Below are 26,270 nucleotides of genomic sequence, written 5' to 3'. Positions count from 1 at the left end.
GGTGGGTATGGCACAGGGGAGGGTGTGAGCGATGGGTTATATGGGGTGCAGATTGGAGTAGGTGGGGGGTGGGGGGAGGGGGTGGATGGCACCCTGGTTCCCGGGGTGTGCGGCTGGAACATCGGGGTGTGTGCTGGCCTGCGCCGGGTGGTTGTCTGGGGGGGCCTGGTCCTCCTAGGCATGGTGCAGGCCCTCTGCCTTTGGGGGGTGGGGTGGCCGCCTCTGGGCTCCTGGGGCCCTGGGCCCTTCACTTGGGCTGCCCTGGGTGGCCGGTCCCTGGTGGAGCCGGCGGCTGCCAATGTTGGTCCACTGGGACCTGTGCCCCAAGACCGTGGGGGGCTCTTGCTGGGGCTCTCCTCTGCCACCCTTCGGGTGGGGCTGGAGTCGTCTTCGTGGTGGGGTAGCTTGGGTTAGAGCTCTGGGGCTGCTGCTGAGGGCCCAGGTCCCTGTGAGTTAGTATCTGGTCGCTGTTATGCTACTTTCATGATATGTCTTTTTGATTTGGTTATTATTTAAAAACTCTTAATGACTAGCAGCTGTTTTTTTTTTTTTCGTTTTTTTCGTTTTTGTTTGTTTGTTTGTTTTTGTTTTTTATAAAAGTTATAGGAAATTTTATGGTGTGTTCATGTACAGGTGTAACAGTTTGTTGTCTGACAATGGTGTGGATTGAAGGGTCGTTTCCTTCTGTCTGTGATGTTTTTGTCTCCTTTCTTCTTTCCCTTTTTCATCTTTTTGCTATTTTCCATCATTTTCTGTCCCCTCCAGTCAGGTCCAGCAAGATTACATAGATTCCGTGATTCAATGTAAATAAATAAATAAATGAATCAGATTATCAAGAGGAGCCTTACCCATAGGCCTCCCCTTGGCAGAGCAAATTTGTTCATTACGATACAGCAACCATATTATCATTTTGCTTGCTATGATGATGGACAGGACAGGTTTAAAAAAATAAATAAATAAAACAAAGGTCAGTTAATTTACCTGTTCTCTGCAGAGAGCTCTTCCCATAGCGCACATACTTCTTTAGCCAGTCAGGACACATGTGGAAGTAATAATACTTATTGTATTCCAATCTGGCCTTCTCAGTGTCCCATTTCAGTTTAGTGATGACAGCCTGTGTTACAGGAGCAATCCACGTCAGTGTCTGCAGGTCGAAAACTAAGAAGTCTTCACCGTTGTAGCCATACTGATTAAACCCTTTTATTTCTCCAGTCTCATCATCCCACGAGCAACCATTCATCTTCTGTAAGACTTGCGGACCTGGAAGACAGAGAAGGATTGAAGCAAACCTGCCAAATTCCAGCAATCACAGTTTCATTGGTACCAGGTAATTTTTAGGGTTTTCAAAAGGAAAATATCACATTTTTTTACTTAGGAGTCAGGAAATTACTTCAACATCATGATATCACCACAGCAGATTTTAGTCATTTTAGCGTGATTAATGAAACTGTACAAACGATTTATGATAATAAAGATAAATACATCATGTTGCAAACATTAGCTGGTGTAATCGAACACTAGAAGTCCTATTAAGTTTTATTTACCTTAAGTATAGAAACAAATGCATTATTAAAAAAAATGAGAACATAAAAAGAGACAATCAAATTGTCCCATTAAAGAGATGAATTAGAGATCAAATCAAGAAGTTTGCTAATGCTAGCTGCTTGGAACCAGAGACTTTAGCTTTTAGTTTACTTGATATGAGGGTTTGTTACCATTTGAAGTGGCCGAAAATTTATCCTCAAATCATTAAAGCTGTCTGAATGCTCTTTGTAGCCTTTTCTTTATTTTGTGGGATCCTTCTCTGACAGGCAGGGAAGTTGCTAGGAATTCTGGGCCTCAGAAAGAATACGGCCATGGGCCCCTCTACCCCAGGATTGTTGCCACGTTTTTACATCTGTGTATTATGATGATTTTTAGTGTTCTTGACAGTGCCTGATGTAATCCAATTTGTTTTCTTCTTAACAATGTAGGAGTAGAATTATTATGTAAATGATGTATTATTAGTTGTCTCATTTCTCTGATTTTCATGCTATGGTACCTATATCTACTTTAACCACGTTATTACACGTCTGATTGCAAATACATTTTCAACAAAACGCTCAACAAATATATAGTGGGTATTTTATTGTGAACAATCAAGCACTAATGTGGAAAAAAAATAACTTGAAGTGTCCTGTTTTTTGTCCCTTAAACAATTCCCTTTACTATCTGAAGGAGCCTTGCTTTGGGGACATGGGCCTGGCTCTGTCAACAACAAGGACAGCGACTTAAGCTGGGTTATAAATACATTTAGCCTATATTTTGCTATTGATTATATAATTAATATAGCTAATGGGTTGATTAATGTCTTAGTAATTACCAATATACAGCAGTTCACTAATAAACTAAAACAGCCAACCAGTGTCTATCGCACTCACTCCCCCTCAGAGGCCTCATTGGACTGCAGGGGGTGAGGGTCTGCTGCTGGGTCGGACTCAAATGAAGCGGCCACCTCTGATTCTGGAGCAGCAGAGCATAAAGGCTTATTGTTCCTTTATATATTGCTTTTGTGAACATTAAATGTTGTGTTTCATGGAAACTGATGAAGAACTAACCTAGTCTTGGACTACACAAAATCTAAATGGGCTTCTCAGTTACCATGGCTCTAGCAAACACTTTTACTTTGCCATGTATGTGGAGGCCAAGCTCTGTGGAATTACCCCCTGCATAAGACCCATGTCAACAGCAGTTTAGTTTCCCTCTTGTAGGAAGGAAAACATAATTGAATGAAGTCAACCTTGTACGGCAAACATAGTTGATGTCTTTTATTTTAAATTGCTGTGAAAACAACCAAAAATATTTGAACATTGAATTTCTTTATTATTATTTGTTTTTTCATTTAAGCTATTCAAGTGTCTCACCAATAACAAAATTTTACAAGACTTGATTTGAACACAGTATAATAACGTAGTGGACCTTCGTCTAATGCTCATAACTACTGAACTTGAATGCGTCATAATACAATTCAATGCAGCCACCTAACTGAGTGAATGCTTATGCTACTGGTGCACTGACTTCGTGCTGTTGTGGCAGCTTAGTTCAGTTTAACAGCAGACATTTAGATTCGGCATCTCTTCCTCCAGTTTTCAGTTCTCACCAGACCTGCGCCATTAAATCATCTATGTTCTTGTTCCAGTCGCGCTGACCGAGATACAGAGTGTGAAACACAGTCCACTGTAGCTCCATCCTCATCGACCCATCTAAGGTTAGCGGTCACAGACTATGATTAAATGAGCAAGAAATCGTTTCAGCCCTCTATAGTTTTACTCTCAACATTCTTGATGAAGAAGTGTCTAATATTCTGGGCCCCGGCTCTGCTGCTCCTACTCCTGCCCTCCCTCTCAAGTCTTTTTTTAAATGCGGGAGTTTGCTCGCTCGCACATATTCCCATGAGGAGGCTGAGGAGGAGGCTATTGAAATGCTGAAATATTGGGTGACTTTGTGGCATTGTTTTAACTCAGATACATTAGTATTAATATATATATTAGTTATAACTATGCATAATAATTTAGTCATAGATCCTGGGATGTGTGTGGGCTCTAATGGGCAGTAGGCCCTTAGAATTGTCTTCACCTTTCCCCCTTTCCCCTCTATACGACGACGCTAAGAATTTTGATAAAGAAGGATCCTTACTAAATAAGATGACCTGGAAGTTTCTAGGTAGCAGCCACAATAAAAGCCAGTTAAATTAGGTGATTACTTAGGAAAGGACCTTCAATGTTTCCGTTACTATATCTTGTTTAAAATAGTAGACAGTAAACCATAATTAATTAAATAAAAGGAGATAATTCAGTTCCATAATTTCTTGTGGCTGCCAGTTTTAAATGATTATATTTTATGATAAGTTAACACAGCTGTAATAACAGGGATTTATATAAACAAATATGAAGATGGGAGTGAATGTGAGCAGCCAGACAATATCGTTAACAGTGTCAAAGAATATTCCAGCAATATCTCAGGAAACTACTCAACAATATCCAAGGTTCTGCAGTATTATGGTGACATCCTTTGAGGCCAGAGCAGACCTGTGTGAATGCAAAATCTATCAACTACATCTCCCAGTCCTCATGGACAGCTTAACTTGTTTTCTAATGTTTTTCTGGCTCATTGTCCCCTGTAAATGGCTGCTCCAACAACAGCTTTCAAGTCTGAAATTCTTTTCAGTTTGTAAGAACTGAAAAAGGCTTTAGGATGAGAAGCTGACTGTGTGAACAGTTTTACAAATGCATCATCATTTTACCTTCAAATGTCCTTTGACATGACTGTAATCTACAATTTTTCAAATACATGTTTCTTGCAGATCTGTTTGTACTCAATGCTCAGAGGGAAAAAAAAAAACAAATATTTATCAGGTTAAGTTAAACATGTAATATGACACATTACCTTTGGTTTGGTTTAAACGACGCCACAGGTCATCAATGTTGGCCCTGAAGAAATGCAAACTTTCAAGACACTTTTCAGAATACCACTTCAGTTGTTGGGGGTCATCCTTAAACAGTTTCCGCATCCAGTCCTGTTTGGGTTCAGCTGTCTGCATGGTGCTGTCACAGTAACCCATCTGAACTTCATTTACTGTTCCAGCACCCACAAACTCTGGAAACTCTGGGATTCCAGAAGTGGCGGTCTGGTACAATGTCAGGGCATATTTCACTGCAGGGAAAAGAAGGATTTCAGCTTTTATATTTAGTGTATTTCAGGGTTGATTAATTGATTTGTTGATTGATTCAAATCAAATAAAACTTCTTTAAATTGTGCTATTAAATTGCACTGGGAATTAAAACTATATATTACAAAGCTGTATCCATTGCTTTTTAGTCTAATTTTATATGTTATATATGAGTGTTTGGTGTTGGTCCTGCGATGGACTGGTGACCTGTCCAAGGTGTACCCTGCCTCTCATCCTATGCTGGGATAGGCTCCAGCTTTCCCACAACCCTTAATGGATGAAGTGGTATCGATATTGAATGCAGTGTTAATTGTTACAGGGGCGTCCAAAGTTGGTCCTCAAGGGACCAACTTAAGCTTTTAATGTATCACTGCTCCAACACATCAGTCTCAAATTAAATGGATCTAACAGCTTATGAAATCACAGACAATGACTCATTAATTTGAGTCAGGTGTGTTGGAGCAGGCAAACATAAAAAAAACCTGCAGGATTACAGCCCTCAAGCTGGACATCCCTGGTTTACGACGACAAAAAAGACCTCAATTACTGTCACCAGGATGTCCTGTCATGGGTGACAGTTCATTCAGCCTTCATGTTTCCCCATCCAGATGCCAAATGGACCATTTACTTGGTGCACACTGCCATGTCACCATTTATTTATTTATTTTTTCCTCGTGACCAGTGTCTTGTCTTTTATGACAGAAATGTACACAATGGTAGATAGTACATATAATCATATCCAAAACAAAAACAAAGGAAATTCACCAACAGAAAAGTTGTAAAATACCACCGCCATTAAAGTTTGCATTTTCCAATGCCGAAGTTCGCTTAGCAACAATCTGACATGATCATGATGTAACCCAGAAGATTATAGTTACAGAAATATTATAGTCAGCAGCTACTGAAAACAAATAATATTTTGTGATGCACTGAAATAGATAGAAAAGACTAATAACTTAAATTAAAAAAGTCGGTCTAAAACGGAAAAAAAGAAAAAAACTCTGTCCAGTAACACACTTTGACTAGTAGTGAAAATGAAACTATCGAGCAGCACTGACAGTGAAAAACAAAAGACATAAAAAACAGAAGGAGTTTAATCTAGTGTTCTTACCTGAAGAAACAACTTGACAGAAAATGAGGATCACAAATAAAATCTTCATTTTGTTAAAGTAGAAATATGAGTTCGAGCAGAGCCGACTGACTGTGGTAAGAGTCAGCTGTCTGGAACTTACCTGAGAGTGTAGATGTAGACGCTGCACTGGCCCCGCCTCGTACGTCCACGGCGCCGCCACATTGCTGGGTTTCATCTGACGTAGCGTCGACGTCACGAAATGCGGATGGGGTTCAGGAAGTAAAAAAAGCTTCACAGAACACAGTTTCCTCAGTTACCTCGGCGTCAAAATGCCTAAATTCTGTGCTGTGTACGGTTGTTGCAATCGATCTAATCGGGAAAAAGATTAACTTTTTTCGTCTCCCGGAAGTGGAGTGTCACAAGGGAGTTAATTTAAAAAAAACTTACGGAAAAAAGACGACAAAACTGGATAAACAATCTTCGGCTAAAAACAGGAGGAGCAGAAACGGACAATGCCAGAGTTTTTTTTTATTTCAATTTAAGAAACATTAACAACAATAGTACATAAACAATGGACAATATACAAATATACATAATAAAAATTAAGAAAGGTATAAAGGAGACAAAGAAGGGAAAACGTAAATAATCAAGAATAAAATAAATAAAAAGAAACGAGTACATACAGACATGCCAGGGGTCACAAGTAAAAGAAAGAATTAATTTGAATTAAAAATATTATTAAAGTGGGAGCACAACCTTATAGTTTTAATGACTTTAATATTTTTAGAAGAGGACACTGAATTAAAGTACAATTCAAGTTCTTTCATAAAAACACAAAAGAGAGGTTTAATTTTGGAAAATTTATATTTGTGGATGTAGAATTTTGCAAGAATTATAATAAGATTAATCAAATAATATTCTTTGTCAAATGAATAGTCAGTCTTGAAAAAACCAAAGAGCACATCATGCCAGGGGAGTTTAAAGTCAGAGAGGATATTATTTAAAATAAAATCACAGATATCACAATGCCAGAGTTTGCAGCGACCACTTTCTAACAGGTAAGGATTATATAGATTATTCAATCATATTTTCAGACATTTAATTGGACAATTATTCAGAAAGACAAACATAAGCAGTTTTGTGCTAACTTAGTTGCTTTCAGATGGCTAATCTTGTTAGCAGTTAGCTTAGTGCTATAATTTGGAGTTTGTTTTTTGTTTTTTTTGTTTGTTTGTTTGTTTGTTTTTTTGTTTTTTTTACTTTATTTGACTTTTTTAAGGTTGCCCTAGTATAGCAACTAATGTTAATTCCTAAGACTGGGCCCCTACTGTTAATTTGGGATACCAAAGGCGTGAGGAGAAGCCACAAACAGAAGCATCACGACAGCGGGGGTAAAGAGCCAGGGCACGGTGCACCACGGTACTGCCACAGAGAGGGAGGCAGCCAATTTGGAGGATGCTCTCTGTGATGAAGCCTTACCGAGTCATGAAGAGGAGTGTTTCAAAGGTAAAGCCACCATTTATTTGTTTGTGTTTTACTATGAAGTTTGCTAAATCAATTATTAATAGTCACATTAATAAATTTATGCAGATGCAGCATACCAGACCGATCTGACCATGGTCGACCTCACACGGCTGGAGGATGCAGTGAAAGGCTACACATCTGAGATCTGCAACCTTAGAGGAAAAGTTTCAGCAACTAAATTCACTCCTGAAACCTTCCATAACAATAAAAAACAAAGTTTTACACTGGATTGCCCAAAGTTTTAGTTTTGGTGCAAATTTTTAAGCTCTGTGAACCAAACATCACCACATCATCATCGTCAGTTCTCTCCAAATTTGAACAATTTATCATAGTACATTTGGGTCTCAGATTAAATCTGCAACTTCAAGACCTTGCCTACCAATTTAATGTATCAACAGCCACTGTGTCTCAAATTTGGCTGAAGATTTATGTTCTCCATGAAAGGCTAGAATTCTTAATAGAGTGGCCTGACTGAGAAGTAATACTATCAACCATGCCTATGTCATTCAGAAAGGCCTTTGGGCTTAAAGTTGCAGTGATATTGGACTGCTTTGAAGTATTTGGGGCGGCAGTGGCTCAGGCGGTAGAGCAGGTCGTCTAATGATCGGAAGGTCGGCGGTTCGATTCCCGCTCCCGCAGTCATCTGTCGTTGTGTCCTTGGGCAAGACACTTAACCCTCCTTGCCTCCAGTGTTGGCATCGCTGGTGTATGAATGTGTGGATGAATGTTCGGTGATGGTCGGAGAGGCGCAGACTGGCAGCCACGTTTCCGTCAGCTTGCCCCAGGGCAGCTGTGGCTACACACGTAGCTTACCATCACCAGGTATGAGTGAGGAGTGGATGAATAATGGATTCACACAATGTAAAGCGCTTTGGGTGCCTTGAAAAGCGCTATATAAATCTAATCCATTATTATTATTTATTGAAAAGCCTACCAATTTTTTGACAAGAGCACAAACCTGGTCCAATTATAAAATTCCTTATTGGCATTGCTCCTCAGGGTTATGTTACTTACATTTCAAATGCTCGGGGAGGGAGGGCCAGTGACAAATAACAGTGGAGTGTGGTATCTTGAACAAGCTGTTACCTGGAGATATTGTACTTGCAGATCGGGGCTTTACAGTTGAAGACAGTGTAGGGTTTTTCTGTGCTTCTTTAAAGACGCCTTTCACAAAGGGGAAAAACAGCTGTTTGCTTATGAGGTTGAACAAGAAAACTTGCAAGTGTTTGCATTCTTGTAGAAAGGGTAATAGGCTTAGTTAGGAGAAAAGACCAGATTTTGTAGAGTAGGGCAATGCCTATTTGCTGTGCACTGTCCAACCTCTCAGAGTCTGTTGTCCCTTTGGAGTAATGTTCAGGGAATCCCTGTTTTTTGGGACACATGTTTAAAGTTGTAATTGTTGTACATGTATTGCTAATTTTTTGAAAAATGACTTTTTATTGATACTGTTACTGGTCATAATTGTACATTATAATTGTTCAGGATGACAGTAATTAAGTACTTAACAAAATGCCTTGAATTTAAAGCTGTTCAATGAACTTTTTAAATACCAACCTTTGTCAACATTTGTGTCATTAGTTAACCTGTCATGAGTTTTATAACTTGCTATTGATTGTAATAAATACAAGTATATTTTTTTAAGTTTACTCATCTTGTAACATTTCTTACAATAACGTTTGTATGTGCTGCTATTTGAAATTTATTAGAAAACCTTTAAAGAACACAGTACAATCTTAGATTGATTTATTGTAACAGATATAACATGTTTTCCAATACAAAGAGTTTGACCAACAACAGAAACTAACTCTGGTCAGGGACCATCAACAGAGTTGAGGAAGCACGCACCTTATCCCACACCTGGGATGTTGTCCTACACAAACACGCCCCCTGCTGCCAGGCAAGCAAGGATGAAACAAATCCAAGAGGCATCATAACATCATGTGACCCTTCAAAGGAAAGCTACAGGTATAGCAGAAACATGTCAAGGTGGTGAAAAACTTTTTTTTAACCTATCTGTCTAGAAAAGAAAGAAAATACAGAGAGAAACACTTCCAATACAATTTTCTAAATATTTCTAAAGTTATCAGCCAAATAGAACTAAATACATTTTGTGATTAGATTTTATGGAACTTATTCAAGTGTGAATTTCTGTCCCAGGATTTCGGGTAGGATGCAACATGTGAAGTACTGCTGAACTTTGGGAATTGCAGTGTCCCAGAGCTGATCATCTGGCAGATTTCTTTCAACATAAATATCATTTTCATTCCAGACAACAAAACCACAATATTGCACATCCACAATGTGAAGCTGAGCCTGGACCTGATAAAAGTAAGGATGGTTCCTATCCAGCTGCACAGTGTCTCCATCCTAAATGAGACAAAAGCCAGGCTGTCCAGCACACATCCTCAGACTGACTTCATGCCGTTTGCTCTGTGGACACTGAAGGATGAGACGATGAAAATTAGAGATGGAAAAATAAATTTGTAAAAGATAGAAAGATGGAAAGTGAGAGCATGTTTATGTTTCAGTCAACTAGGTGTGCTCCACAGTAAGAAAGTTTTCATCTGGACCAGGTCTTAAGGGTGTAACTGAAACGTTACACCTTTAAGACCTGGTCCAAAACTGTCCCACAAAAAGTAAGAGCATCTCCAAAACTCCAGCTACATGTTGTGAGGAACACAAACAATATATTCTATAAAGATTTGAAGACAAAATGATAATTGTTACATTTATACTGTGAGGTGCTAAAAGTCTGCTGTAGTGGTCACAATGTCTTTAGAAATAGTTTTTACCTTGATTTTACACACCCCGGCTCCATGACAGTCACATGAAACAAGTCCATCCGGTGAGGCTCCCATGTATGGCCACCTTGAGTTTAACCAAAGGCCACTATCCAGACAGGAAAACCCCTCGTCGTCGAGCATCGGAGCTGTTGCTACGAATTTACAGCATATCTGAAATGTAGAAGAGTAAGCTGTGTATAAAATGATGATTTTTCTGGTGCACAACATACTTTTTGAGTTGAAGTATACCCCTGCCTGAAAGAAAACTCCACTAAAGTACCAGTGAGTGCAAATATTACTCCTCCCCTACCTTTCTATAATAAATACCTTATTGCTGCTGAAGATAGTTTTTTTTTTATTTCTGGGTAGCATATGGACTTGAGCAAAGCCTTGGATGGTCTTTTTTGACTGCTCTGTAAAACTTGTTTTAGTTTAGAGGCTGTAATCCTTCCTGCTCTTTGGCTGTACCAGATAGTGGATGAACTCTGGGCTCTGGTTTCCTCCTCTACTGCCTGTACCTGTGACTCACTGAGTTCCTCAAACAGAAATCCCTGCATGCTGCCTGTAGTTGTTCTGGAGATAGCTGCACAGTCTCTGGTGTTCGGTATTCAAGAAGTGATTTTGGTAACAAGGAGACAGACTTGGGGATAAACTCTTTGTAATATGGTGCCCTGGACATCAAGGCAGCACTTCTTGGCAAGTTTATTTGTAAGGCCTCAAAAAACTGGACGTACATTTCAGAATCTTTTCTTACGTTTGTACAGTTGTGGAGATGTGTCATGTGACTCTCAGGTGTCTTGCCTGTAGAGGTGGCCAAAAAATAAATAAATAAAACACTGCAAAAATGTATCTAATTGTTGAACAAACTTAAGTTAACAGAAACAAAGGAAGACAACTGATTTACAAAGATGCTTACCTGTACTCTCTGCAATACCAGCATCATTTTTTTTTCTTCTGTTATTTTGCTGATGCAAAATCAATCTTGGAAACAGGTGCAGTTGGTATCTGAAATTATGAAAAACATGACAAACTCACCCTAATAATATGAACAAAACAAATAAAACCATATTATAAACAATATATCTATACCTTTTTGATACGTGATGGCATTAGCCATTTACACTTTTCCCTGGTGCACGAGGCACTTCTCTTCATTTTCACTCCTTTTTCATAAGCAGTGGACACCAGCACCACTGCTTTATTGTAATATGCTTCCCCCTATGTTCATAGCTATTTTATTTTAGTAGTTATTTTTATTTTAATGTTTTTACTGCTGACTAGATGTTGCAGCTGTATAAATTCATGCACCTTCTTCAGAAAGATGACCAGTTTTGGCAGCAGGGTTGTATCACCTGAAAGCACAGAGGCCTGCTCTTACAAAGCTGGAGGGTACTCCAATGATGAAAAAGCAAGTTACCACTAAGAAACATAGTACTGAAAAGTTTTTTTTTAATACAGAGTTTTTTTTAACTAATTTCAGATAATTACTTGAAAAGATTCCTTGTGTGGCAAGGTGGCAAAGCTGTGGTGGTTTTATATTTAAACCCAGCAGAGAAAAATGGAAGACAATGCCAACTGGACACTCCAGTAAAAAAAAAAAAATTTAAAATCTTCTTCTACTTTTCTCAGTCCTTCATCACTTCCTGTAGTCATGTTTGCTTTAAACCATAACAGGCTCGAACAATGCACCAGGGCAGACAAATTCACAATTTAACAATTATTTTTATACACATAATCAGTAAATTATCACAAAAAACAATTCTTAAGGTTAAGTCTCCTTTTACTGTGTACCCAAGCAGCAAGTGGGTGGTCCGGCTGGGAGTTGCAACATTAAACACAATGAGGAGATTAACACATGCAAAAACAACAAAAACTATAAGCATAGTGCCCTCTGAATAAATAAGAAAAAACACGGGCGGCAATGCCAAGTAATCCTCTATAGTGCCACACCCATTACCCCAGGAAGCAATCGGGGCCAACTGTTGAACTGGAAAATCAAACAAAAAGAAGCCCGGAACAAAACAGCAGTGTCCTCTGCCGGAATGTGATGCTCTTCAATGCGAACTCGTTCGTCGGCTCATGGGAACACACATCCACGAATGCAGGTTACTGATATCAATAATCAAGGATCACCCTTAATGGAACCAGATGCTTACCCGTATATAGGTTTCCACAGGAGGAGGAATTAAGCACTACTGCCAACGATCTTCCCCTTACTCTGCTGCCACATGACTCCTGATCAGTTGTCCACCCAGCTGCAAAAAAGTCCAAAGAGAGCATAAAATTGCCAACACCTAACAGATGGAAGTGACAAGGTACTCACAATGTCAGCATCTAACGTTCTGCCTACTCTGCCATGACAGCTAAAGGTCCACCAGGGCCACCCAGAACCCAGGGAATGCACACTGACCAGCAAGCCCTTGCTAAATATACAGGCGGTGGCCCATGCATTGCCTTTGGCTCCCTATCCAAACTGTTTCCGTTATTGAGCTGATTCAGGGGGAGTCATTGAGAAAAAACGCCAATCCCTAACCAGCCTGAGCCTTCGGATAACCAGGTCTCTTCAACTCAAAGGGAGTCCATCTCTTACTTTCTCTCTGATCTCCTTCTGCCCTCCTTCCTTATTCTTGTAGAGGGGAGGGAGGAGCCAAGGCAGTCCGGCACGGTGTTGGTTGAGATGTAGTCACATTTCCCATCACTGATCCTTGATTATTCATCTTCCACTTTGTTACCCCTCTATCTTTGCCCTACATGACTTTTATGCCATACACCAATGGGAGAGTGGGACTCATCTCTAACAAGCTCCAAAAACTGAATATCTTCTGAAACTCCAGTTTCCAACATAATTCATTCACATGCTCCTTATCCACTTCTTGAAGCAACCACTGAAAATTGTCCAGTCACAACCTTACTATCATCTCGGACCCAACACACCATATCTTTGCCACTTTTCAGTGGAAATCTCACCACCTTCTATTTGGATCTTGAAATGGATCTTGAAACCAAACCATTGCCACTTCTTAATGGAAATCCCCTTACCTTCTCCACAGATCTTGAACGACCCATGGGATACAACACAGAGAGACTGGCACCAAGCAACATACAGTAATTGACTGAATGGAGCAGATAAGGCAATCTTTAACTTCACCAAACCACTGCCATTCCTTAATGGAATTCTCATCACCTTCTGTCATGATTGCTGCTCTGCAGGGATCACTGTCTGCAGGAACCTGCACTTCCTCATCAAGCTCATCTGTTCCACCCGCCCTGATTACCCCACCTGTTCCCCGTCCTACTTGAACACACTCCAGTCTCTGCTTCCCTGCCAGATGGTCAACATAGCTTACCCTGTTGATATCCAGCAATTGTCTCTTGTTTCTAGATTCCTGTTACCAACCCTGCTACGTCTCCTGGATTTCCCTGTGTCTGATTCCCTGTTGGATTTTTTTCCCTGACTTCTGCCTTTTCTGGATTTTGACCCATGTTTGGACTGACCACTGAGCCCTGCCTGTCTTTGATAAGTAGTCTGATTTCTGCCTTCTTGTGAATGACCCTGCCTGTCTGAATAATTCTCTTTTGGATTGTTGAATCTTCGCTATTCATGTCTTTTCATGCCTTTTTCAGTATCCTGTATCCCACAGCATTTTAGGAACTCCTTGGTCATGGGACACACTCCGGGGCTTGATCAACCTTGGCAGGGCCTTCCTTGGGTGAAGGTGTCTAGTGATAATGGCCCGTGATCCCAGGGTCCACTACTGATGATGTGTCCTAAATTTTCACCTATCAAACAGGGTATGTACCCAATTTCAGCTTTAATTATAGTGCAAAAGACCTAAATGTCTGCAACTGCAAAGACTCTCCAAAACAGAGAAAGCCAAAATCCAGTAGCTTTTTACTCCCTTCACTGGCTCCAATACTTTCCTTTCTTCTCCTCTATTGGATGGACTCCATAGGGGATCGAGACCCAGAGTGACAGGCGGTGGACTGTGCATTGCCTTTGGCTCCCTATTCAAAGAGTTTCGGTTATTGAGCTAATTCAGGGGGGTTATCAAGAAAAAACTCCAATCCCTAACCCTAAACCCTAACTAAAGTTCTTTAAATCCACATGTGATGTGAGGAAAAGCCAGATCGATCTACTGCAGCAACAAAATGACAATTTTAAAGAACAAACTCAAAAACTCAGAGAAAACTTGCATGAACTGAAGTTCTTTGAATCCACACGTGTTCCACTTAAAATCAAAATTAATCTGCTGCAGAAACAAAATGATGAATTTAAAGAACCCAAAGGAATTAGGATTACTGATATTTGACTCTAGAATTGATGAAGAAGGCTTGATTTAAAAGGATTGCAGTTATTTAACTCCACATCCATGAAAATAAGAAGGAACTTCAGCAAAAACAAACTGAGGAGCTCGGAGAACAAAATCAGATACTCCAAGAGGATTTGGAAGAGCTAAAGTTCTTTGAATCCACATGTGATGCCATGAAAATCAAGATCAATCTGCTGCAGCAACAAAATGAGGACTTTAAAAGATACAATCAAAAACTCAAGAGAGGAATTATAAAAAAATTCCTGATCCCTACCAATATAAACACATACAGAGACACCAAAATGACTCCCAGCAAACACACAGAGGATCTCAACAAACAACATCATATTTAACAAACACATCTAATTTAATTACACACAACGGTTGAAGTTAAACAAAAATAAATTAATAATAATACAAATAAAAAAAAAAAAAAAAAACACCTCTGTGAGCCGCCACCTTACCGTGGTGGAGGAGTTTGTGAGTCCTAATGATCCTAGTAGCTATGTTGTCGGGGGCCTTATGCCCCTGGTAGGGTCACCCATGGCAAACAGGTGTCTAGGGGAGGGACCAGACGAAGCGCGGCTCGAAGAACCCATATGATGACACAAACAATGGACACTGGTTTCCTTCGCCGTGGGTCACCGGGTCCCCCTCTGGAGCCAGGCCTAGAGGTGGGGCAATGAGGTGAGCACTTGGTGGCCGGGCCTTTGCCCATGAGGCCCGGTCAGGCTTAGCCCGAAAGGGTCAAAGGGTGTTTGCATATCATAGGACACTCCAGTGAATGTTAACACCGACCGGCAACACCAACAGTAAAAAAAAAAAAAAGGTATGAAGCTCTGTTTTTTTCCAGTCAGTATAAACACTTAATTAACCCCTTAACAATCCATGAATATAAAATATTACAGGAATTTAATGTCACTATTCAACAAATATGTTTTAATGTATTTGGTTTTGTAACGTTTCCACAAAAAAAAAAACAATTTTTTTTTTTTAACCATAACTTAATTGAAACTTAAATGTGCTCTTCAGAGCTTGGTTGCTCAGGAAATAAGCATCACAAATAAAATCTTCATTTTGTTAATGTAGAAATACGAGTTGGAGCAGAGCCGACTGACTTTGATAAGATTCAGCTGATTGGAACTTATTTGAAGACGTAGACGCTGCACTGGCCCCGCCTCGTACGTCCACGGTGCCGCCATATTGGTTCTGGCAAGTTATTAATATTCAACCGGATTGAACAGAAAAGAGACGCCTGGATCTTCTGCTGATTGGGGCTGAACAAACCACAACACTCCTTTAACATGATCACCAGGAAATATTTTTAATAGTAAGAATGAACAACTACTTTGGTTTGTTTGTTTTAACTTTGGGCACTTGTTAGTCATACACATAAATGTGGTGTTTTTCATTTAATTCATTTAATTTTTTTCATTTGAAAGATTAAAAAATAAATAAATAATAATCCTATCATATGTCCTCTAGAAATGTAAATTTTCTTGTTTCTTTTAATAGGCAGTGGACGCCAACACGACTGCTTTGTGGTAATATGCTGCCCCCTACTGTTCATAGCTTTAGTTATTTTTATTTTTATGTTTTGTACTGCTGACTAGATGTTGCTGAGAGGATCATGTTTTTTTTTTTTTTTTACTTTTCCAGTATATTCAATATCATCAGGCCGACCCTCCTGGGTGAGAAACTGACAGCATGCAGGTGGATGATTCTCTTGTGTCCTGGATTGTGGACTACCTGACCAGAAGACCACAGTGTGTGTGCGCCTGCAGCATTGTGTGTTGTCAGCTACTGCACAGAGACCTGCCACCTTCAGTTTTCTGATGACTATTTTTTGAGGCGGCTAAGGTCATTTAACATCTGCCAAACACTGCTTAGAATGTTTTAGGAGTCTGTTGTGGCCAGTGCTATCCTCTATGCCAGGGCTACTCAATTTGGTCCTACGAGGGCCGCAATCCAGCAGGTTTTCCATGTATTCCTGTACCAACACACCTGAGTCAAATTAATGAGTTATTGTGCTGAAACCATGCTGGTTTTAGGCTTTCAAAAGTGAGATTCTCACCATAAATAATGTATTAGCTATAAACAGAATCTCAGACAAAGGGACACATTGGCAGAGTCCATTAAAACTGTATATCAGATTTATTTAATATATACATATATTTATAAAATATATTACGTTTTCTATATGAAATATATATATAGTAGAAATATTAACTAAATGTAACTAAATAAAAAAATGCGTGAAATGTGTAACTGGGATGAAATATTGTTAAAACTGCACAAAAAGTCAAGTTGTTTGTTTTTTTAAAAGGACAGATCATTAAATGTAAGCATCGTGACATGTATTTCTTTGGACTAATTATGTTATATTAGCCCAGCCCACTTGAGATCAAGTTGGGTTGTATGTGGCCCTTGAAAAACACCAAAAAAATAATCTGTTAAATGGTAAAATGCCAAATGGATTCGTACTTATACAGCGTGTTCAAACACTGTTGTAAAGGTGCTAAGCCTATTGCTTAAAGCGCCTGAGGTATTGCTAATCGGAACTTTCCTGACGCGTCGTCGTCGCTGTCATACTCGTGCACAAAATCCAAGTCCAAGCCATCTTTTGTTTGTTTTGTTCTTTTATTACTAAGAGTGCTCAATAAGTCCACAAATTGCGGGGCTCACCGCTCTTTCCCAATGCACGATTGTGGCTTATCCATACAGCAACGTCTTTCATTTTCTGTCCAACATTAGATGTAAGAATTGAGTGAACAATCAATGAACAGTGAACGGTCAAAAACTGTGTTCACCTTCCCACCAGCAACACCTGTCACCTGCAGAAAGGTTGCCACTTAAATAAGCAGTGCCATAGATTACCCAATGCTGCCACCTAGTGCCCGAACAAATACAAGTGCTTAAAATGGCTCCTACAACTGTAATTGTGATGACTTCAAAAACCACCAAAAAAAGTCACCGAGAGGCTGAAGTTGGGCCTTTCCTCTTTGTCCGACGCGCACATTAAAAATCCGCTGAGATCCAAAATTATACGTTTTATAACTTTATTGAAAAAGAATAAATTTAACTTAATACAACGTATACTAACTTAATCCAAAACAAAGAAATAAATCACAGCGATTAACTAAGGTGGCGGTCAACAAAGAATACTGCGACCCCCACACCCTCTCTCTACCGGACCAAACACACACACATCAGAGGTGTCTTAATTAAACTAGAGAACCACCGCCCATAACCATGTGACCAACCCAAACCATAATCACTGTAATAAACTAATGCAAAACAATCCAATAAACAGAAAATACAACATTTAACATTCTTAATATTTATGGCTCCCACAGTAATGTTCAAACTGTTTGTAGCTTTACTTGCTTTCATGTGCGCAGCAGTGAAAAATAAAGCTACATTGGAAAGAGTGAAATAGTAGAATTTTGTAAATTGTGATTTATTCCAAAAATTCAATCTGCTGTTAGTTTGTCAGTCAGTGAGCTACATCCTTCTGGTGTGAGCAGTGTTGTTCATTTTATTAAACAAAGGAGAAAAGGATGAACATGTACAAGATACAGTATAAGTAGATATACTATTTAGCAAAAACAGAAATCCAGCCCTGTGAGCATAAAGAACTCTAACACAAGCCTGTATTTGCCTACCAAGCTGCAGCTCTGCGGCTGAGCACTCCGAGGTCTTCATCATCACCATGCCGACAGGTCAGAGTCCCTTTGACTGACACTGACGGCCAGTCTTTTTGCAGGAGGTGTTATATCCCTAATACAGGATATTTTCCTTTTATATGCATGTGCACTGTTTGCCTTGACTCAACTGTGGAGTGTCTACATCCCATTTACCAACATGAACTCTGTCAGAGATAAATGTGTTTGGAACAACGTGGATTTCCTGACTCTCCACTCAGGAGAATTCAGCATCTTCTTCTAATCTTCACCTGTCAAGACAAATGGTCATATCATTCCTGTTATGGTGAAGACAATATCAGTCAGTTATTACAGAAATACAGAGTAATCTGATAAATATAAAGTAGGAAAACTCACTGTCTTACAAGCCGGAACCCTGAATCACAGATTGATACTGTAAAAATAAAATATTCATGTAACTTTACATAATAACTGTTAGCATGTACTTCAGTTACTGTGTCAGAAAGAAATTTGTTGTTCCTCACCATTTCTTTCCTTTAAAATGAGAATAACAGCAACTACCAGGAGGAGAACAAGTAATACCACCACAGCTCCAACAAGAGGACCGACTGGAAACGTTGAAGGTGGAACTGAGAAGGTCCAAGAAGAAAAGGGTTCAGTCACAAACAGCAATACAACGTGAAATTTAAAGTTTTAATATTGTTTTTGGGTGAGATGTAGATATTTTCTTATTGTCTTTGTTGGCAGATACTGAACAATTTTTTTTCTTTAATTTTTTTCTTTATGTCAGTGGCTTTATGCTGTTTACTTAATGTCTACTTTGGTCTGACTTTGGCTGTACGCATCTAAAGACCTCCATGGTGGGAAAAGTGAGGAGCTCAAGCCTAGAAATACTGACTGTGGTTGAATGAATAGGACATAGATATAGGTATAATTTCTGATCCTGTCCTACCGCAGTTTGTCCTGATCACCTTAACCCATGAACAGAAAAACAAGAACCTCACAACAGAAAAAATCCACATGGAAACAGGACGGATGATGTAAGAAAGGACAACTGAAACCAAGGAGTATAAATACACAGAGGAACTAACTAGACACAGGTGAGGTGAATGAACAATCAGACCAGGTGAACTAATGAGCAGAAACCAAGAACAACACAGAACTAAACATGACCATGAACACAAAACCTCAGAATGTGATGCCAACCAAGAACATAAACCAAAAACAAGACAAACCAACAACAGAAACCACCATCACTTCTTATCCTGTCTTACCGTAGTTTGTCCTGATCACCTTTTCTTCTAGTTTGGTGATGACATCATCTTCTACACCAGACAGCTGAAACGTACAATCATACTTCCTCCACTCTTCAGGTGAAATTAATGAAATATTAAGCTCAGTACTCATCTGGAAGGTCCCATCAGGGTTGGGGAGGATTGCTCCTTTGTCCACACCCTCATGAAACTCATATCCATCTTTTCTCCAGTACAAGTCAGCTGTGTCCGGGTAGAAACCTGTGGCGTAGCAGGTGACTAAAGAAGAGGGACTCTTCTGGAGGAAAGACACCGAGGGACGCTCTGCAAAAACAAAATGATGATGACCAGTTGTCATGGTCATAAACAAAACTAAACAAGTGTCAGTTAATTTACCTGTTCTCTGCAGAAAGCTCTTCCCATAGTTTATATACTTCTTTAGCCACTCAGGACACATGTGGATGTAAAAACTTTCATTGTCTTTCAATCTGGCCTCGTTAGTGTCCCATTTCTGTTTAGTGATGACAGCCTGTGTTACATGAGCAGTCCATGTCAGTGTCTGCAGGTCCAAAGATATGAAGTCTTCACCGTTGTAGCCGTACTTATTAAACCCTTTGATTTCTCCAGTCTCATCATCCCACGAGCAGCCATTTATCCTCTGTAAGACATGCGGACCTGGGAGACAGAGAGAAGGATTGAAGCAAACCTGCCAAATTTCAGAAACAGTGTCATGGATACCAGTTAATTTTTAGGCTTTTCAAAAGGAAAATATCACTTTTTTTAACTTTGGAGTCACTAGTTATCTTATTGGAATATATCATATACAATCATTCCCAAACTGCTAATGTATTTTGCTTTCGTCTGTGCTGCATGTGTTGTATCACCGCACTGTTACCTGGACTTACGCAGAGCATTTCTTGCATTTTCTGCGGCTTTTTCAGCAGCCGAATCACACGAGACACTCGTGTGAATCAGGGAAAACAGGGCCGCATTTGTCTTTGGTCACGTGATGTTCAGGAAAATAATACAGACTTCGCATCAGGCTTATTTGGACATGCCCTCTTTACTCGATGCAGGCTTTGAGGCTTTTGTATCAGACGTAACATCACTACCAGAGACTTTAGTTTTCAGTTTACTTCATATGATGGTTTGTTATCATTTGAAGTGGCAGAAAAACCTCAAAAACCCAATTTATCCTCAAATCATTAAAGTTGTCTGAATGCTCTTTGTAGCCTTTTCTTTATTTTGTGGGATGCTTCTCTGACAGACAGGGAAGTTGTTAGGAATTCTGGGCCCCCAGAAAGAATATGGCCATGGGCCCCTCTACCCCAGGATTGTTGCCACTTTTTTACATCTGTGTATTATGATGTTTTTCAGTGTTCTTGACGGTGCCTGATGTAATCCAATTTGTTTTCTTCTTATTATTGTGTAAATGATCTATTATTAGTTGTCTCATTTCTCTGATTTTCATGCTATGGTACCCATATCTACTTAAACCACGTTATTACACGTCTGATTGCAAATACATTTTCAACAAAACACTCAACAAATATATAGTGGGTATTTTATTGTGAACAATCAAGCACTAATGTGTTTTTTGTCCCATAAACAATTCCCTTTACTATCAGAAGGAGCCTTGCTTTGGGGACATGGGCCTGGCTCTGTCAACAACAAGGACAGCGACTTAAGTTGGGTTATAAATAAATTTAGCCTATATTTTGCTATTGATTATATAACTGAAATAGCTAATGGGTTGATTAATGTCTTAGTAATTACCAATGTACAGCAGTTCACTAATAAACTAAAACAGCCAGCCAGTGTCTGTCTCACTCACTCCCCCTCAGAGGCCTCATTGGACTGCAGGGGGTGAGGGTTTGCTGCTGGGTCGGACTCAAATGAAGCAGCCACCTCTGATTCTGGAGCAGCAGAGCATAAAGGCTTATTGTTCCATTATATATTGCTTTTTTGAACATAATAATAATAATGGATTAGATTTATATAGCACTTTTTAAGGCACCCAAAGCGCTTTACATTGTGAATCCATTATTCATCCACTCCTCACTCATACCTGGTGATGGTAAGCTACGTGCGTAGCCACAGCTGCCCTGGGGCAAACTGACGGAAACATGGCTGCCAGTCTGCGCCTCTCAGACCATCACCGAACATTCATCCACACATTCATACACCAGCGATGCCAACACTGGAGGCAAGGAGGGTTAAGTGTCTTGCCCAAGTACACAACGACAGATGACTGCGGGAGTGGGAACTGAACCGCCAACCTTCTGATCATTGGACGACCTGCTCTACCGCCTGAGCCACTGCCGCCCAAACATGAACATTAAATGTTGTGTTTCATGGAAACTGAGGAAGAACTAACCTAGTCTTGGACTACACAAAATCTAAATGGGCTTCTCAGTTACCATGGCTCTAGCAAACACTTTCACTTTGCCATGTATGTGGAGGCCAAGCTCTGTGGAATTACCCCCTGCATAAGACCCATGTCAACAGCAGTTTAGTTTCCCTCTTGTAGGAAGGAAAACATAATTGAATGAAGTCACCCTTGGACGGCGAAACGTAGTTGATGTCTTTTATTTTAAATTGCTGTGAGAACAACCAAAAATATTTAAACATTGAATTTCTTTATTATTATTTGTTTTTTCATTTAAGCTATTCAAGTGCCCCACCAATAAAAATTTTTTATAAGACTTGATGTGAACACATAACGTAGTGGACCTTCGCCTAATGCTTATACCTACTGAACTTGAATGCGTCATAATACAATTCAATGCAGCCACCTAACTGAGTGAATGCTTATGCTACTGGTGCACTGACTTCGTGCTGTTGTGGCAGGTTAGTTCAGTTTAACAGCAGACATTTAGATTCGGCATCTCTTCCTCCAGTTTTCAGTTCTCACCAGACCTGCGCCATTAAATCATCTATGTTCTTGTTCCAGTCGCTCTGACCGAGATACAGAGTGTGAAACACAGTCCACTGTAGATCCATCCTCATCGACCCAGCTAAGGTTAGCGGTTACAGACTATGAATAAATGAGCAAGAAATCGTTTCAGCCCTCTATAGTTTTACTCTCACCATTCTTGATGAAGAAGTGTCTAATATTCTGGGCCCCGGCTCTGCTGCTCCTACTCCTGTCCTTCCTCTCAAGTCTTTTTTTAAATATGGGAGTTTGCTCGCTCGCACAAATTCCCATGAGGAGGCTGAGGAGGAGGCTATTGAAATGCTGAAATATTGCACAACTTTGTGGCGTTGTTTTAACTCAGATACATTAGTATTAATATATATTAGTTATAACTATGCATAATAATTTAGTCATAGATCCTGGGATGTGTGTGGGCCCTAATGGGCAGAAGGCCCTTAGAATTGTCTTCACCTTTCCCCCTTTCCCCTCTATACGACGACGCTAAGAATTTTGATAAAGAAGGATCCTTACTAAATAAGATGACCTGGAAGTTTCTAAGTAGCAGCCACAATAAAAGCCAGTTAAATTAGGTGATAACCTAGGAAAGGACCTTCAATGTTTCCTTTAATATCTTGTTTAAAATAGTAGACAGTAAACCATGATTAATTAAATAAAAGGAGATAATTCAGTTCCATAATTTCTTGTGGCTGCCAGTTTTAAATGATTATATTTTATGATAAGTTAATACAGCTGTAATAACAGGGATTTATATAAATAAATATGAAGATGGGAGTGAATGTGAGCAACCAGACAATATCGTTAACAGTGTCAAAGAATATTCCAGCAATATCTCAGGAAACTACTCAACAATATCCAAGATTCTGCAGTATTATGGTGACATCCTTTAAAGACAGAGCAGACCTGTGTGAACGCAAAATCTATTTCTCAAATACATTTATGTCCAAGTCCTCATGGACAGCTTAACATGTTTTCTAAGGTTTTTCTGGCTCATTGTCCCCTGTAAATGGCTGCTCCAACAAAAGCTTTCAAGTCTGAAATTTTTTCCAGTTTGTAAGAACTGAAAAAGGCTTTAGGATGAGAAGCTGACTGTGTGAACAGTTTTACAAATGAATCATCATTTTACCTTCAAATGTCCTTTGACATGACTGTAATCTACAATTTTGCAAATACATGTTTCTTGCATCTGTTATATCTGTTTGTGCTCAATGCTCAAAGGGAAAAAAATTTAACAGGTTAAGTTAAACATGTAATATGACACATTACCTTTGGTTTGGTTTAAACGACGCCGCAAGTCATCGATATTGGCCCTGAAGAAATGCAAACTTTCAAGACACCTTTCAGAATACCACTTCAGTTGTTGGGGGTCATCCTTAAACAGTTTCCGCATCCAGTCCTGTTTGGGTTCAGCTGTCTGGATGTTGCTGTCAAAGTAACCCACCTGAACTTCATTTATTGTTGCAGCAGCCACAAACTCTGGAAACTCTGGGATTCCAGAAGTGCCAGTAAAGTAAAATGTCAGGGAGTATTTCACTGCAGGGAAAAGAAGGATTTCAGCTTTTATATTTAGTGTATTTCAGGGTTGATTAATTGATTTGTTGATTGATTCAAATCAAATAAAACAACTTTAAATTGTGCTATTAAATTGTACTGGGAATTAAAACTATATATTACAAAGCTGTATCCATTGCTTTTTAGTCTAATTTTATATGTTATATATGAGTGTTAGGTATTGGTCCTGTGATGGACTGGTGACCTGTCCAAGGTGTACCCTGCCTCTCATCCTATGCTGGGATTGGCTCCAGCTTTCCCACGACCCTTAATGGATGAAGTGGTATCAATATTGAATGCAGTGTTAATTGTTACAGGGGCGTCCAAAGTTGGTCCTCAAGGGTCACTGTCCTTAAGCTTTTAATGTATCACTGCTCCAACACATCAGACTCAAATTGAATGGATCTAACAGCCTATGAAATCACAGATAATGATTCATTAATTTAAGTCAGGTGTGTTGGAGCAGGCAAACATAAAAAAAAAACCTGCACGATTACAGCCCTCAAGCTGGACATCCCTGGTTTACAACGACAAAAAAGACTTCAATTACTGTCACCATAATGTCCTGTCATGGGTGACAGTTCATTCAGCCTTCATATTTCCCCATCCAGATGCCAAATGGACCATTTACTTGGTGCACACTGCCATATCACCATTTATTTATTTATTTATTTTTTCCTCGTGAACAGTGTCTTGTCTTTTATGACAGAAATGTACACAATGGTAGATAGTACATATAATCATATCCAAAACAAAAACAAAGGAAATTCACCAACAGAAAAGTTGTAAAATACCACCGCCATTAAAGTTTGCATTTTCCAATGCGACGTTTGTTTAGCAACAATCTGATATGATCATGATGTAACTAAGAAGATTATAGTTACAGAAATATTATAGTCAGCAGCTACTGAAAACAAATATTTTGTGATGCACTGAAATAGATAGAAAAGATTAATGACTGAAATAGAAAAGTCGGTCTAAAAGGGGAAAAAGCTCTGTCCAATAACACACTTTGACTTTTAGTGAAAATGAAATTATCGAGCTGCACTGACAGTGAAAAACAAAAGACAAAAAAAACAGAAGGAGTTTAATCTGGTGTTCTTACCTGAAGAAACAACTTGGCAGAAAATGAAGATCACAGATAAAATCCTCATTTTGTTAAAGTAGAAATATTAGTTGGAGCAGAGCCGACTGACTTTGGTAAACAATTTCAGGGCGTAGACGCTGAACTGGCCCCACCTCGTCCGTCCACGGCGCCGTCACATTCCTGGGTTTCATCTGACGTAGCGTCGACGTCACGAAATGCAGGTGGGGGCCTGGAAGTAAAAAAAGCTTGACAGAACAGTTTCCTCAGTTAATTCGGCGTCAAAATGCCTAAATTCTGTGCTGTGTACGGTTGTTGCAATCGATCGAATCGGGAAAAAGATTAACATTTTTTCAAGGGAGTTAATTTAAAAAAACTGTACTTTTCCAGTATATTCAATACCATCAGACCGACCTTCCTGGTTGAGAAACTGACAGCGATGCAGGTGGATGATTCTCTTGTGTCCTGGATTGTGGACTACCTGACCAGAAGACCACGTGTGTGTGCGCCTGCAGCACTGTGTGTTGTCAGCTACTGCACAGAGACCTGTCACCTTCAGTTTTCTGATGACTATTTTTTGAGGCGGCTAAGGTCGTTTAACATCTGCCAAACACTGCTTAGAATGTTTTAGGAGTCTGTTGTGGCTAGGGATGTTATGCTCGAGCAGTCTGCTCGATCACGTGTCGAGCATGTGACACGGAAGTGTTGTGAGCATTGTCTCTGAGCAATGATTCAGCATGCCAAAAGTCACGTGATAGACCAAACGAGGCCTCGTTACGTCATCAGCGCGTATCGAGCAGCAAGCGGGATCTTTGAAGGGACCGGGCTTGTCAATCTCTTAGATTCCAAACGCTGAGGAGATCGCGGGTTTTTGAGAGGAGATTCTGTAGCGATTGTGCGACATTGCATTTTGAAAACAAATTTAGGAAAAGCATCACATCAGCATGAGCTTATATTGGATCACATTTAGCTTTTAGAGATTTGGGGAAACAAACGTCTGCGCGAGACGCAGTTGCCAGAGTAACTGCTGAAGGAGCTCGGAGTATGAGAGAAGGACGGAGCAGGCGGTGCCTTCACCATCATAGGTAAGCTTAATTCCCCTTTCTTTATATAGATGTTTTTTAAATAGCCTTACAAAGAGCAGACTTTAAAGTTAATCATAAACTTCAACCAGAAGCATCAGAGGAAACGTCTCAGTCTACAGCTGCAGAGGAAAAACCACCACCTGCAGGACCTTAAGCTGGTTTCTGATCACCATCAGCAGAGAATTTAATAATTTTAAACTTGGTTAATTACAATTTTGTTCTTGTGTTTCTTTCAGGTGCAACCTCTCCAAAGCTGGAGAGTTAGTGTGCCAGAATAGGAGCAGACTGAAGCCTGACAGA

General features: G+C 39.7%; 2 protein-coding genes and 1 long non-coding RNA gene across 6 annotated transcripts in view; 1 reads left to right on the top strand and 2 right to left on the bottom strand.

Moving 5' to 3' along the window:
• The window catches only part of LOC121656627 (major histocompatibility complex class I-related gene protein-like), a 28,795-nt gene extending 3,246 nt beyond the window's left edge, over nt 1–25,549 (bottom strand). The window contains exons 1-5 of one of the 4 annotated variants that reach the window (XM_042011728.1): nt 24,998–25,041; nt 17,728–17,730; nt 5,820–5,925; nt 4,426–4,692; nt 982–1,260 (exon numbers count right to left, since the gene is read on the bottom strand). In XM_042011728.1, coding sequence (XP_041867662.1) covers nt 982–1,260; nt 4,426–4,692; nt 5,820–5,868 — 595 coding nt within the window. In that variant the 5' untranslated portion in view covers nt 5,869–5,925; nt 17,728–17,730; nt 24,998–25,041. The other 3 variants (XM_042011725.1, XM_042011727.1, XM_042011726.1) reach the window with 3 other exon arrangements.
• Nucleotides 6,809–7,928, top strand: LOC121656643. Its single transcript, XR_006013430.1, has 3 exons — nt 6,809–6,838; nt 7,060–7,286; nt 7,371–7,928. It is a non-coding gene; the product is annotated as an uncharacterized LOC121656643 (long non-coding RNA).
• Nucleotides 18,059–25,549, bottom strand: LOC121656628 (major histocompatibility complex class I-related gene protein-like). Its single transcript, XM_042011729.1, has 8 exons — nt 25,300–25,549; nt 24,907–25,133; nt 23,517–23,783; nt 19,712–19,990; nt 19,337–19,639; nt 18,587–18,691; nt 18,459–18,495; nt 18,059–18,352 (listed from the first exon to the last, which is right to left on the bottom strand). The coding sequence occupies exons 2-8, from the start codon at nt 24,953–24,955 to the stop codon at nt 18,349–18,351; spliced, it is 1,044 nt and encodes a 347-aa protein (XP_041867663.1). The 5' UTR covers nt 24,956–25,133; nt 25,300–25,549; the 3' UTR covers nt 18,059–18,348.
• Nucleotides 25,550–26,270: the final 721 nt, after the last annotated feature.

The sequence above is a fragment of the Melanotaenia boesemani genome, chromosome 17 (genome assembly GCF_017639745.1).
Source record: "Melanotaenia boesemani isolate fMelBoe1 chromosome 17, fMelBoe1.pri, whole genome shotgun sequence".
NCBI lineage: Eukaryota > Metazoa > Chordata > Actinopteri > Atheriniformes > Melanotaeniidae > Melanotaenia > Melanotaenia boesemani.
Note: the sequence above shows the minus strand (reverse complement) of the source record. Positions and strands in the feature narration are given on the sequence as shown.

What these genes read in the sequence shown, in the direction of transcription:
- LOC121656628 (XM_042011729.1), bottom strand. Translation starts at nt 24,955, where the DNA reads ATGAGGATTTTATCTGTGATCTTCATTTTCTGCCAAGTTGTTTCTTCA. An exon ending in TCGTTTAAACCAAACCAAAG is followed by an intron (nt 19,991 to 23,516) that starts GTAATGTGTCAT and finishes TCTGTCTCCCAG; the next exon opens with GTCCGCATGTCTTACAGAGG. An exon ending in GAGCTTTCTGCAGAGAACAG is followed by an intron (nt 19,640 to 19,711) that starts GTAAATTAACTG and finishes TTGTTTTTGCAG; the next exon opens with AGCGTCCCTCGGTGTCTTTC.